The 14,890-nt window shown below is 40.5% G+C and overlaps 1 protein-coding gene across 1 annotated transcript; it reads right to left on the bottom strand.

The window, feature by feature from the left end:
* Positions 1–1,196: 1,196 nt before the first annotated feature.
* ZNF354B (zinc finger protein 354B) lies at positions 1,197–14,804 on the bottom strand. The gene is made up of 5 exons (XM_004460537.5): positions 14,577–14,804; positions 13,485–13,570; positions 12,866–12,992; positions 10,880–10,975; positions 1,197–3,286 (listed from the first exon to the last, which is right to left on the bottom strand). Exons 2-5 carry the CDS (start codon positions 13,515–13,517, stop codon positions 1,710–1,712), a joined length of 1,833 nt encoding a protein of 610 aa, XP_004460594.2. The 5' UTR covers positions 13,518–13,570; positions 14,577–14,804; the 3' UTR covers positions 1,197–1,709.
* Between the last annotated feature and the right edge of the window lie 86 nt (positions 14,805–14,890).

Raw genomic sequence — 14,890 nt, forward strand, 5'->3', positions numbered from 1 at the left:
GGAAAGCACAGACCGCGGCAGAGATCTGTGGCCATCTTGCTTTACCACATGGCAGTTAAACAAGGCAGAAAACTAGGATTCAATCTAGTTGTCCTCTCACTCACTCGCCCCTCTTGCCCAGTTATTTGATTGTGAAAACCATGTCATATTTTACCATCTTATTGCCTCTGATTCTCTATTCTTACTATTCCTACTTGAGTTTAAACCCTCATTCATCTATCATATTGCTGTTAGCACGTATGTCTAGGCTTCAGTATGTTCAGCTGTCTCCTAGCTCCTAAACCCATCCTCTACACATTGTTGTTACAATTCCCCTTGCTTGAAATCTTTATCTGGTTCCATAAATTTCAGAATAAAATTCAAACTCTAGTATGTCCAATAAGACCTTTTGTTATCTGGCCTCCCCTTCTCTTTAAGGTTCAGGATCTGTCATTCTTTCTGCATATGCCATACCCTCTATTTGAGATACTCATCTCATTCTCTGGAGAACTATTCTTCCTCTAACACTTGGCTCAGGCATCACTCTTGGTAGGATGCTTTCTTGACACTCTGACCCCTTTCGGCATGTTGCTCAAGTCTCCACAACATTCAAGCTCTGCAACACAGCACTGCGATAAATTATCTATTTGCCTGTGAAAACCACTTTTACAATCCTAACATATTATACTTTTATTACTTACTCTCTCAACTCCGCTCTTTCACCCCAATTCATGACTTGAAGATATGGCCTGTTTCCTCTCTTAAGATTTCTAGTGCCTAACCTAGTATTTGGCCCAAAGCCTTAAACATTTACTAAGTCAATCAGTCCCAATGTTTAGAATTATTTCCCTTCTTTTATTATTTTTTTAGTCTGAATTTTTTCAACACTGGAAAGTACCAAATGGTAAATACTTATTTTTATTTCATGAAATTATTGGTGTCCTTTTCAAAACTTTGCTGAAGGTGATTGATCTTAGGATTTCTTTTCCAGCCAATTACAAAAACTTTTTTAACCTTAAAGAAAATGCCTAAACTACATATTTTTTTCTACCTAAATAATCTAAGATGAGAACGATATCACAAGTACGGTTTCACAATAAATATGGCTTCAGGGTAAGAAATAGAAATCTCAGAACAAAATTAGGAATTGTGTAGAGAACTTGGGAGGCTGTTAGGCAGAGCCTGGCAATGATTAGAGAAACAAAGAAGCAAGAGAATAGATTCTGTCTCTTTTTTAATGAAACCATGCATTAAGTATAACAAGTTAGGAAAAGGCAAATTCCAGAGGCTGAGAGGTAGCTTACAGTTTAAAAAAAAATCTCTTATTTGGTCCTTTGCTCTAAAAATGCATATATTTTAAAGTTTCTTCTACTTATTTTTAAAATGTTAGTTGTAATAAATATATTACTAGCTTAAAGTTGCTATTTTTTTTTCCTAATGAGAATCCACCTGCACCAAAATTTCCATTATCACATGTGGCCTCAATATATATAAAATGTTATATAAAAGGACATAGAAAAACCCCTCCTTGTATCTTACAAATGGCCAAAATCAATGTCTGCAATTGTGGACTGACAGGTAGGAAAACTTTCCCATAAGTTATTACATAGTCAAGGTTTATTCCTGGAATTTAATATCTGATGAGGATTGTTTTCTCATATTTGTTACCTTTATTAAATCATTTTCAAGTACATATTCTCTGATAAGCTTTGGTTTAAGGCTTTCACACGTTAATCTACTTTCAAGTGGTCCTCTTCAATATGGATCTTGTAATGATTAGTAAGGGATGATCTCTGACTGAAGAGTTTTCCACATGCATTACACTCATAGGGTTTCTCTCCAGTATGAATTCTTTGATGTGCAATAAGTGATGAGCTTTGTCTAAAAGATTTTGCACATGTATTACACTGAAAGGGTTTCTCTCCTGTATGAATTCTCTGATGTTGAATAAGTGCTGCACTTTGGCCAAAAGATATCCCACATTCCAGACAATGATATGGTTTCTCTCCGGTATGAATTCTCTGATGATTACTAAGGGACGAGTTACACCTGAATGTTTTCCCACATTCATTACATTTATAGGGTCTTTCTCCAGTATGCATTCTCTGATGTTGAATAAGAGCTGAGCTTTGTCTGAAAGCTTTTCCACACACTTTACATTTACATGGTTTCTCTCCAGTATGAATTCTCTCATGAATAATAAGTGTTGAGTGGGAACTTAAGGCTTTACCACATTCATTACAATTATACAATTTCTCACCAGTATGAATAATTCTATGTCTATTAAGTCGTGAAATAGAAGTGAAGCCTTTTCCACATTCATTACATCTATAGGGCTTTTCTCCAGTGTGAATTCTTTCATGTTGAATAAGAGATGCGCTCTGACTGAAGGCTCTCCCACATTCACTACATTTAAAAGGTTTCTCTCCAGTGTGAATTCTCTGATGATAACGAAGGGAGGAACTAGACTTAAAGGTGTTGCCGCATTCATTACATAAATAGGACTTCTTTCTAAGATGAATTCTCTGACATCCTGTAAGGGATGAGCTACAACTAGACGGCTTCCTACCAGGATTATATCTATAGGGATTTTCTCGAGCATGGATTTTTTGATGTATAAAAAGGCCTGACCTTCGGCTGAAGGACTTGCCACATTCTTTACATCTATAGGATTTCTCCACAGTATGAGTTCTTTTATGTTTACAAAGGGATGCACTATGGCTAAAGGCTTTCCCACATTCTTTACATATGTAAGGTTTCTCTCCAGTATGAGTTCTTTGATGTTGAATAAGAGCTGAGCTTTGGCTAAAAGCTTTCAAACATTCTTTACATTTGAATAATTTCTCTCCAGTATGATTTTTCTGATGTTTACGAAGGGATGAATTGTGAATGAACGCTTTCTCACACATATTACATTTATAGCGTTTCTCTTTTGTGTTGATTTTTGGTTGGTTAAGTAAAATTGAATTCTGTTTGAAGCTATTTCTGTGTATTTCACATTTTAGGGGTGCTTCTTCTCTAGAAACCCTTTGTTGCCTGACAAGGACTGATTTCAGGGTAAAGTTTTGGCCAAATTCAATATTTTTATGGCTTCTTTCCATGGTAAGGATTTTCTTATGGGTGACTGAAATTATTTGGAAGCCTTCATTTCTGTCCCGCTGTTTCTTTAATTTGTCTTCATATATAGAGAGTTTTTCTGATTTGAAGTCTGAGGGTTCATCCCTTTTGAGTATTTTCCTCATTAGTCCCTGAAGTGATGAGTCTTGAGTTTGAGTTGACTTTGTGGTTTGGGGAATGTTCTTCCATCCTGAAAACAAAACAAAACAAAGTGAAAAGAAAAAAGAAAAAAAGAAATGGCAAAAGAGTCATGTGACTGGCTAACACTAAATATGTAGAAGGAATAAATATTGATATTTAAATAAGGATTTGCTATCTGGCAAAAATATAATGGCAAGTAGGAAAACAGAAAAGCTATGTCAAAAAACAGATGAGGGCTGAAGTATTAGGTGAATAAAAGTATAAAGCAAACTCTTTTAAGGAAGGTGACAGTCTAAAAGTGACCTGGAGAATGGAGAACGGAGAGAGAAGTAGCAGTGGAGTATTAACTAGGAAAGGCAGTTGGTATCCGTGGCCTATGAAAGACTCCTAAATTATCTCCATGACAATCTCTCTCATTTCTGTAATGATTTCCAATCTTGAATGTCTTCCCTCCTTTTCTACATGTCAAACTCTTCTATAGCCTTCAGATTCAGTTTAAATGTTAACTACCCTGTGCATCCCTTCCTGGTCCAAGCTCCAATAATCATTCCCCTTATTATAGCACATACTACAGTGTATTATCATATATACACCTAAGGGAGAAAATCTTTTAAGTATATATAGAGATGCTGAGAAAGCCTCTAACAAAATTTCGCACCACTCATAATAAAAGCACTAAGAAAAAAGGAACCGAGGGATACTTCAACAAGATAAATATATACTCCTTAGTCCTAAAGCCATTATCTTTTTCAATGAGGAAACACAAGAGGCATTTGCACTATGATCAGGAATAAGGCAAGGATACGCATTTATTTTGCTACTATTTATCAATGAACTAGAGGTATTGATATTAACCAATTCAATTAGACAAGAGAATTCTTTAAAGGCACAAGGATGGGTAAAGAAGTAGTCAAATTGCAGGTGACATGATACTGAATCTGAAAACTCCAGAGGATTAATGCTAAATCTAATTCAATAAAGTAGCAGGATATTATACTAAAACAATTAGCCTTCAATTATACTAACAATTAAAAACTTGAGTATATAATAGTAGAGAAAACTTGATTTAAATAGTAAAAAGATTAAATACTTCAGAATATTTTTACAAGGAATATGAAAAACTTACATGAGAATTTTAAAATACCTTCAACAACATAAAAATAGACTTGCACAAATGGAAAAACATCTCCTGTTCTTGGATAGAATAGCTTAGCATCATAGAAACACCAGTACATGAACGCCCTTCTCAAGCTCAGATGGCATTGGGCCAGATGATCCTTTGTTGTGGGGGCTTGTCCTGTGCATTGTAGGATGCTTAGCAGCATACTTGGCATTCACCCACTGGATGCCAGTAGCACCCCACCCCCACAAGGTTGTGACAACAAAAAATGTTTTTAAGACACTGGGACAAATATTTCTTGGGGAACAAAATCACCTTTGGTTGGGAACCACTATAGAGGTCAAACAAAATTGATAAATTGATGATTGCTGAAATTGGGTGATGGATACACTGATACAGTCATCATCAATAAAAGTCTTAAAGAGGCTAAAAAGAATCTGCCCCCAACCTGTCAAAGGAACAGTGTCAATGACATTTACTTTATATGTCAAATTATAAAGATGTAAACTGTTACAAAGCATTAACACAGCATAGTAAAACATTCCATTTAGAAAAAAGAAGTTCTGTTAAACTGCCTGGATAAACCCGGTCATGATATGCAGGCTCCAAGGTCAATCTCTTGAATGTGATGGTTAATTAAAAAAAAAAATCAATTTTATTGATACATATTAATAAAGCATACAATTCATCCAAAGTTTACAATTGATGGTATTTGGTATAATCACATAGCTGTACACTTCAATCATTGTAAGAGCATTTTCATTATTTCAATAATAATAAAGAAAAATAGACAAACCAAAATACCTCATCACCTCGATCTTTCTACGTATCCCCGGCTGTACGTAATAGCAGCTATATGATGCTTACTTTTATGTTTCTACCTGGCTAGGGAATGGTGTCTGGCTGTTTGGTCAAATTCTGGCCTAGATGTTACTATGGTGTTATTTTGTCGATGGGATTAGCATCTCCAATCAGTGGACCTGTACAGGAGATTACCCTCCATAATGTGGGTTGTTCTCATCCAGTCAGTTGCAGGTCTTAACAGGAAGAACTGAGGGTTTGTGTCTCAAGAGCTCAACATCAACTCTTAGCAGAATTGCCAGTCTGCCGGCTACTAAGGAATTCACACTTAAGACACTGACATCACCCTTACTGAATTCCCAGCCTGTGGCCTGCCCTCTGGATATTCCAGCTCCCACAATCACGAGCCAATTTCCTTATAATAAACTCTTAATACACATGTACAGACATACATACACAGACACACACATTCTGTTGGTTCTCTTTCTCTGGAGAACCCTAATTCCACTCCTCCCAACTCCACCGTAAAGTGCCAATGCTTTAGTCCCAGGTTCATGCTTCTGACTGAAGCAGATGTTAAGTCTTGGATTGTGGGTAACTGTCCCTTAGGATCTGCTTAGTGTTCTCCCCCGACCCCCACAGGTCTACAAACCTGTCTTCTGATATGCAGATCAATTGTGGGTACCTCTTAGAATCAAGCCTGGAATTGAGCTACCTCATGAACAACGTCAGAAGTTTGAGCTAGAATGATCTAATAACTTCTCTTCCGGGATGATAAAGGCTTAACAAATGACAACAGTCATCTGTACATGGCCACCACCCCGATTAGTTTGTCATTAAGTCTATATTCTCTTCCTTTGGCTCTTCTGATGCTCTGAATTTGTCTTCAACTTTCTTTTCTTCCTAGGTGATTTCATTTACCCCCCTCCCTCCTACATGAATGACTAGCCTGACTCTTCTCAAAATACTTTACAGAGGTGTTTCCAGTTACCTGCTAGAATATCCATTTGAATATCTTTCTTACACTTCAAATTTAGCATGTTAAAATCTGAACCCAGCACATGCTTTTTCAAACCTTTTTACTCTTTTCCTCAGTTCAGAATGAAATCATCTTTATAGTTACTCTGCCATAAATTCTCATTTCATTTCAGAATCTTCTTTCCCCTTCATTCCAAACCTAGTCAGTCACTAATTCTCTTAATTAAATTCTATCACTCAAGTGTCTCTAATGTCCATCACTAAAGTATGTTCAAGTTCTCATTACTCTACATTGATTACTATGCTACTGACCTTCAATTTGTTCCTTCGATCCCAACTTCCCACCTTCCCAGTATTACTTCCCACAGATATATTTTTCTTTTTACAAAGAACTCATCTTGGACATTCATTTCCTATGACTGCTATAACAAGTAGTGGCTTAAAACAACACATTGCACAGTACGGGAAACAGAGAGAGATTGAATGGTGAAGAATTTTGTTTGTTTTCTGTTTTTATGTTTATTATTATTGAAATAATGAAAATGCTCTAATAATTAGTGAAGTGATGAATGCACAACCATGTGATTATACCAAATACCACTGATTGTACACTTTGGATGAATTGTATGCTTTATTAATATGTACCAATAAAATTGATTAGTTTTTAAAAAATTAGAAACAAGTCAATAGGCAATATGATAATTTCTATAACAAAAACCGAAGGTAAAAAAGATACAAAGAGTGGTTTAGAACAATAACCAAACTATTCTCAGATAGAGGAATGTGCAGGTAAGGAAGGGGTACAGGTGGTAGATAGAATTTTTTTTAGGATTTTAAGGAATTATCAGTTCACTAGTGTAAGGTTAAATAAAACAAATGAATGTTCCTGTTGCCAAAAGGGATAAAGATATTCCTCCCCTTTCATTTCTTAGAGTACTTTGAGAAAACCTGTATTTGTAAATTCTCCCTCTGTCTCTCTGGTATGTGTGTAAATATTTTAAAGTCTCTTGCCTGCATTAGAAGTTTTGTTTTTTCTTAAGAATCTGGGAGTCATCTCTTTGAAATGTAAGCATTAAAGGAGAGAGTGCCCTTTCTCCCAGTCATCATGGAGTTTAGCCTAGATGCACGGCTCCAATATGTAACGTGTTTGCCACAGAAAAAGGAGTTTTATTTTAATTTAGGATAAAGGCAATTGGCTAACACAGATGGCCACCCCAGCTACCATGTGAATTTAGTATGAATATTAAAGAATGTATAGCAAACTGTGTTGTCAAGACTCTTACATAAAGACAATTATTAATCTTAAGAACATGTATGTAATGGATTGTATGTGCTTGGCTCCAAAGGTAGGGTCTCTTTTTGCCTTCGTAATCTCATCAGGTAACCTGTGATGCACATGGCAGTCTGGTTTAATGATTATTCATCAGTAATAATCTTTTTTTTTCCTTTCTGAATTTGTGGAGAGGATTTTCTGGGTTGGCAGGAGATTAAAATTTTTTTTTTCCCCCCAACACTAGATGAAAGATGGTGCAAGGATTGAAGGCAGGATCAATATTTTTTGGCCCAAAACATAGCTTTGTAGCCTTCTTTCCTCAAATATACCCCCAATTTATAATCCCACAGTCAATTCAAAGTTATTGAGACAAAAAAGACACTTTCATTGCAGTCTCGGAGGGTTTTCTTGAGAATCAAAGAACTGAGTGAGTTATAATTAATATGCTGGGAATTACATAAATTCTGTGGTGGACCAGGAACTGTATTAGGTAATAGGGTCAAGGCAACGAAGGCAACAGACAATCCAGCTCCTGGGAGCTTACAAACAAGAGGAAGAAACAGATAATAATATAATAAATAAATATGTAACACTGTGTGGTGACAAACACTCTGAGAGAAAATAAAGCTTGGTGAGGGGATAAAGAATGTGGAGGATGGAAAGTTGTGTTATTTTAGATGAGCTGGGTCTATGCAATAAAGAGACATCTAGGGAAGTGGACTTGGCCCAATGAATAGGGCATCCTCCTACCACACGGGAGTTTCACGGTTCAAACCCCGGGCCTCCTTGACCCGTGTGGAGCTGGCCCATGTACAGTGCTGATGTGTGCAAGGAGTGCCGTGCCACGCAGGGGTGTCCCCTGCGTAGGGGAGCCCCACGTGCAAGGAGTGTGCCCCGTAAGGAAAGCTGCCCAGCGCGAAAGAAAAAATGCAGCCTGCCCAGGAATGGCGCCGCACACACAGAGAGCTGACGCAAAATGATGCAACAAAAAGAAACACAGATTCCCGCTGCTGCTGCTAAGGATAGAAACAGTCACAGAAGAATACACAGCGAATGGACACAGAGAATGGACAAATGAGGGGGGAGGGGAGTAAGGGGAGATAAATAAATAAAAAAAACCCAAATCTTAAAAAAAAAAAAAGAGCAAAGAAATCTGACTAAAAAAAAAAAAAAAAGAAAAAGAAAGAGACGTCTAAACAGAAACCTGTACAAAATGAGGACTCAAGTCATGTGGGCATATGGTCATCAGGAATTAAATGGTCTAGTAGACATAAAGGAAGCAGAGGCCCTGAGATGTGAGGCTGCCTGGCCTGCCTGACAAACAGCAAGGTGGCCAGTGTGATTAGAGTACTTGGATGAAGAACAGAGCAAAAAGAGGAGAAGGTGAAGAGGTAGCTAGGGCCAGATCATGTAGTTCTCTGCAGGCAATGAGGACTGGATTCTATGTGATGGAAACTACCAGAGATTTTGAGCATGCAGTGATATGATCTGATTTACCTTTTAAAAAGATCATCCTGGGGCAGTGGACTTGGCCCAGTGGTTAGGGCATCTGTCTACCACATGGGAGGTCCACAGTTCAAACCCCGGGCTTCCTTGACCCGTGTGGAGCTGGCCCATGTGCAGTGCTGATGCGCGCAAGTAGTGCCGTGCCACGCAGGGGTGTCCCCCATGTAGGGGAGCCCCACGCGCAAGGAGTGCGCCCCGTAAGGAGAGCCGCCCAGCGCGAAAGAAAGTGCAGCCTGCCCAGGAGTGGTGCTGCACACACGGAGAGCTGACACAACAAAAAGAAACAGAGTCACGTGCCGCTGACAACAGAAGCGGACAAAGAAGACGCAGCAAATGGACACAGACAACAGACAATCGGGGTGGGGAGGGAAGGGGAGAGAAATAAATCTTTAAAAAAAAAAAATAAAAAGATCATCCTGCCTGCTATAGAAAAACAGATGTTGGGGTAAGAGGGGAGGTGTAGAGCCCACTTAGGTATCTTTTTTGGCAGGGCATAGGGAGTAAGAAATAAGAAAAAGACTAATTCATACATATTAAACATAAGGGCTGGACTGCATCTCTTTCTGTCCAATGTTGCCCACCACTGCCTAGCACAGAACTCACTCATCATGTATTAAGGGACAGAAAAGGGGGGTATAAGGGTTTGAATCTCAATCCAACTGTAGAGGCTGAGCCTCCTTTTCTAAACAGGTCTCATTGCCCAGCTTCCACGACATCCACTTCTCCTGTTTCTCGCCTCTGACTAATTCTTCTCAGGCTCAGTCAGATTCCTCTCCTAAGTAAAAGCTGATGTTTCCCGGAATCCTGCACTCGATTCTCTTCCCTCACCTGGTCAGCTCAAGGCTTCAAAGGCCGCCTTCGTAATGAAGACTCCATGACCTCCTTTTGAATTTCAACCCTCCAGACATTACATACTTGCCTACCAGATATCTCTGCCTGTGTACTCGACTATCTAAATGAAACCCATTCCAAACTTGTCCTGTGCGTTAACCCGCTCCTCCTCTTAGGTTTTTTTTCTTCATCCAAGCCTTAACAACTTCCCGACTAGATTACTGCAATAGTCTCTGTCAGGTTTTCCACCTCTAGTTTTGCCCCACCTTAAATGTATGCCCCATAATGCTTTCCAAGTGATTTTTCTTATTAAATTCAAATTACATCATAAGGACCTTATGAGTATATTCTCTCTGCAAAAATTAAAATATTTCATTTAAAATAAAGTCAGCTTTGATCATTCCCACTGGTGATCTCATTCCAAATTTAATTACTCTTATCAGTTAAGGTGGATCCTTCTACCCTCTCTCTGTACTTATATACATATTAAATATGTAGACACATACATGTCTTTAAACTTGTATGGCATTATATCATAATTAACTTTTGCTACAGAGCCCCGTCCATTTCACTATGCTTTTTTAACTGTAGCATTGTATGCCAGAGTAAAGATATACTACAGCTTCTTTAGCTATTACTTCATTGAAGAGCACTGAAATCCTTTGATACAGACCAATATTTCTGAAATATCAAGGGCCATATAATTCTTCTGCTTAAAATTCTTTAACTATTTTCAGTCATCCATAGGAGAGTTCAAATGTCTTAGAATTTTATTAAAGCAGTTCATAATGCAGCCCCTCTCTACCTTTCTAATCTCATTTCCTTCCTCATCTTTCCCCATTTACATACCCTGGGCCAGAATGAATTATTTAGAATACCTTAAATACACTATGCTTATTGAATGAAAATATAAAAACGTAGCCCTCCTTTGAAACAACAGGAAGGAATAAGGAAAAAGATCCTGAGAGGTTAATTTGTGAAATGATGTCTGGCGCCTTACTTTCTTTCCCTTTTGCCACCTACTCTTGAGGACTGAGATCTCTGAACAAAGCTTTCAAATCACCATCTCCAAAATACATCCTCTTCTTATTCATCAGATGGTTGTCTGCAGGCACCTAAGTCCCATTACTCACCTAGAAAGGAGCCTCTGGGGCTTTTTTCCTCTACCTTCCAGGGCTCTTCTCCTTGCTGCAACAGGGATATCACTTTTGGTTTGGAAAATGGGAGTCCTGCTCAAAGACAAAAAAAAGAAAAAAAAAAAAAAAAAAAAGAGAGCAAGACTTGGTTTTATTCTGACACAAAGAGGTATCCTAGATTTGAGCAGAAATCCCAGAGGATGGTACAAGCAGAGCTTTTGTGAGGGGCTCAAGACTGTATCCCTACAATGTATGAGATGTTCAGAACTTGACCACGTATTAATTATAATTGAATGTCAGAGAAATATAATAAACATACGCCCATGATTAGTGGTGTGCCATTAGCTTCCTATAGAAGTGGGAATACACTAGATGTATAGATCGAATTAAGATTTGTAAACAGTTATCTACAGAAAGGATAACGTACCAAGTAGCTTATTTAAAATGAGAAAACTCTGGGAATCAGAAGTGGCTCAACTGATAGTGCATCTGCCTACCATATGGAGGGTCCAGAGTTCAATACCCAGGGCCTCCTGGCCTGTGTGGTAAGCTGGTGCCGTGCCATGTAGGGGCACCCCTGCATAGGGGTGTCCCATGTGTAAGGAATGCGCCCCATAAGGAGAGACGCCCTGCATAAGCAAAGCACAGCCCGTCCAGGAGTGGTGCTGCACATGTGGAGAGCTGACGCAGCAAGATGACGCAACAAAAAAAGAGATGCCATTTCCCAGTGCTGCCTGACAATGCAAGCAGATGCAGAAGAACACACAGAGAATGGACACAGAGAGCAGACCACGGTGGGGAGGCGGGGGGGGGGGGGGAGAGAAATACATACATCTTAAAAAAAAATGAAATAAAATGAGAAAACTCTAACACCCATTCAAAGATGGGTTACATTGGGGGTTCTTAACAAGGGGTCCATGAGCTTGAATTGTAATTCAAAAACAACCTTATTCTTGTGGGGATGTGTTGGTGCAGGTATGGTTTATTAAATAATACATAGTATAGTGTGTATTTAGTAAGGGGTCTGTGGTTTCACTGACTGGCAAAGGGATTTGTGGAAAAAAAAAAGTTTAAAAACCCTTGGATTACATAATGTTCTTCTGGCCAGATAAGAAAAGTGGGAAAAGCAAGGGGTAAGTCAATGAAGAAGTTTGAGTGAAGATCTCTGCTTCAAAAATGAGCAAACAAACCACAGAACAATCATAAAAAGTGATACCTGAATCATGACGGAATTTTTAATGTGCATTTGCATATAAGAAATGGGATAATTATCAATACCAATCCCCCTTTCTCCCATACTGGACTTAATGATATTCTCCTATAGAACTACTGTGACTAGTAATGGAAGAAATTGTAGCACTGATGTGGACAAAGTGGCCATGGTAGTTGCTGAAGGCAGGGAGGAGGAGGAAGAGATGTGATGTGGGGGCATTTTCGGGACTTGGAGCTGTCCTAAATGATACTGCAGGGACAGATGCTGGACATTATGTATCCTGCCATAATCCACTGAATGTACTGGGGAAGAGTGTAAACTACAATGTATACTAATATCCATGTAGTGCAACCGTGCTCCAAAATGTATTCACAAAATGCAATGAATGTGCCACAATGAGGTTGTTGATGTGGGAGGAGTGGTGTGGGTGGTATATATGAACCTCTTATATTTTTTAACGTAACATTTTTTGTGATCTATGTATCTTAAAAAAAAATACAATTAAAAAAATGATGGGGATGGGGGGTGGGAATGGGGTATATGGGAACCTCTTATGTTTTTTAATGTAACCTTTTGTGTGATCTATTAACTTTAAAAAAAGATAATTAAAAAAAATAAAAAATACTTAATTCTAGAGATCTGATTTGGACTATTCTAAGGCAAAACTCAAGGTATAAGTTTCTTGATGGCCCATGGCTTTTATTCAAGGAAGGAAGTGCGGAGATATTCCAATTTCTCATTTATGAACCTATTGAGGAAATTTTCCTTACCCACTGAGATCAGGTTTCTATAGTTCTCCAGCATCACGTCCTGGTACAAGTTTCTTTGAGAAGGATCCAGTTTTCTCCACTCATCCCGAGTAAAGAGCACAGCCACATCCTTGAAGGTCACGGACACCTGTAATGACAAGTCATTCAGGCTCAGCCAGTATTAGCCATCACACACAGAGTGACGTTGGCGACAGTGGGGGAAGGCAGGCAGGCTACCTATGAGATGCTTCTGATATTATTCAAGTTTTTGAAGGTTCCAGGTAATTTATTTAATAATCAACCAATGACAAATATATACTAAGCAAGGTAAAGTATGAACCTGTTAACCATTGCAAGAAAAGTATAGCAGTATTAGGAGTATTAGTGGGGGTGTTATTTAGCCTTAAAATGCATATTTTTAAAATTTGCCTGTTACTATATATGTATTTTATTGGATAGTACACAAATGCATATACAAGGATGGTGTTTATAACAGCAAAGTTAAAAAGAGAACCACCTAAATAACCATTGATGGAAGTTAGGATAAATAATTTATGATGCTATTGTGCACGTGTTAAAAGATTACTCAAGCTTGAGTAAGAAAAATATCTATCCGCTATCAATTAAGATGGCAACTCACCTGAGACCTTGCTTGCCTCTGTTCTGGAGCCATGTCCTCTTTCTAGACTCTTCCCTGGGCATGGGCAAAGTCTCCAGAAGACTTATCTGAGAGAAGAAAAAGGGAGCTAAAAGGAAGCCCCTTCTGCTTTCCACCCCTCAGAAGCAGTAGCACTGAAACCTTGCAACAACTGAGAATGACCGCATGGGCCCTCAGGAAGTCAGAAGGAACTAGGTGCAGACAGGACCAGACAACTCTTTTCCTGGCTCACAGTTTCCAGAGAGCTAAGCCCAGAAGAGGACCTGAGACTCTGCAGCAGCGACTCACATCAGTCCAGTCATGAGGCAGACACCCCATTTACCTCGCTTAGTATCCACAGACCAGTTGGCACTCAAGTAGCTCCATTTTACAGACGAGGAAATCGAGAACACAGGGTGAGTAGCTTCCAAGGGTTCACACAGCAGGTAAGGAGGGCACTCGGATTCCAAGCTGGAAGGCTCCAGAGCATCCCCTCCAACGGCCTCACTAAGGGCCACGTGCCATTTCGCCACCCATGCTTTTCCCACCCAATCTCTCCCCTTCCTGTCAAGAAGTTGATTTCCAAATATTTTACTAAAACTGGTTCAGAAAAGGAAAACGGGGGCTTTCCTACGGCAGGTAAGGGGCGGCGTCTTGAGGAAAGGGTACAGACCCCTGGGTTCTGGTCTTGGTTCTGCCATTGCTGGAGCCTGAGCAAACAGGACTGCAAAGGTGGTAAGGGGAGGAAATGCATTTTCTCACGCATTGAGGGCCGGGGACAAATTCAAACGCCGGCGGGGACAACCAGGTAAGGTGCGGTAAAAAGGCCTGGAGGAAGCAGTAGGGTGGCCCGGGACAAGAGGGAACAAGTGCCCGGCCTCTGTGTTCAGGGGCCCCGTCCGCGGGAGGCTGGCTGGGGGCGCGCGGGCCCCTGCCCCGCGGCGACCACAAAGGCCCCTCCGAGCGGCACGCCGGTGGAGGCCCCGCCCCGTCTCCCGCGCCCGCACCTCGAGCCTGCCCCGGGGCGCGGCGTGCGCCTTCCCGCGGCCAGCTCCTCCCTCCCTCCCGCATCCTGCCGTCCTCTCCGCGGCTCACCTTGACCCCCAGGCCTCCGGAGCCCGACCGCACTCTCCAGCGGGAGGCTCCGGACCGCCCCGGCCGCGACGGCAGCTTTGGGTCGGAACTCCTTTCCGGGGGAATACCTGGGCGGGGCTGGGGCCCGGAGCCGCTCAGCCACCTGGTAAACACCCCGCGCCCGGCGCCCAGAACCGGGCCGCCAGGGGCGGGGCTGGGAACTGCTTAGGTGCGGCCGCTAACACTTCTGGGAAATGGAGTCCACGGGAGGGCCCGAGCATTCTGGGAAATGTGGTTCGCCACATTTGCCGGCGGAGGCGGAGCCCCGGCTGAGC

Source organism: Dasypus novemcinctus, chromosome 2 (assembly GCF_030445035.2).
Source record: "Dasypus novemcinctus isolate mDasNov1 chromosome 2, mDasNov1.1.hap2, whole genome shotgun sequence".
NCBI classification, from domain to species: domain Eukaryota; kingdom Metazoa; phylum Chordata; class Mammalia; order Cingulata; family Dasypodidae; genus Dasypus; species Dasypus novemcinctus.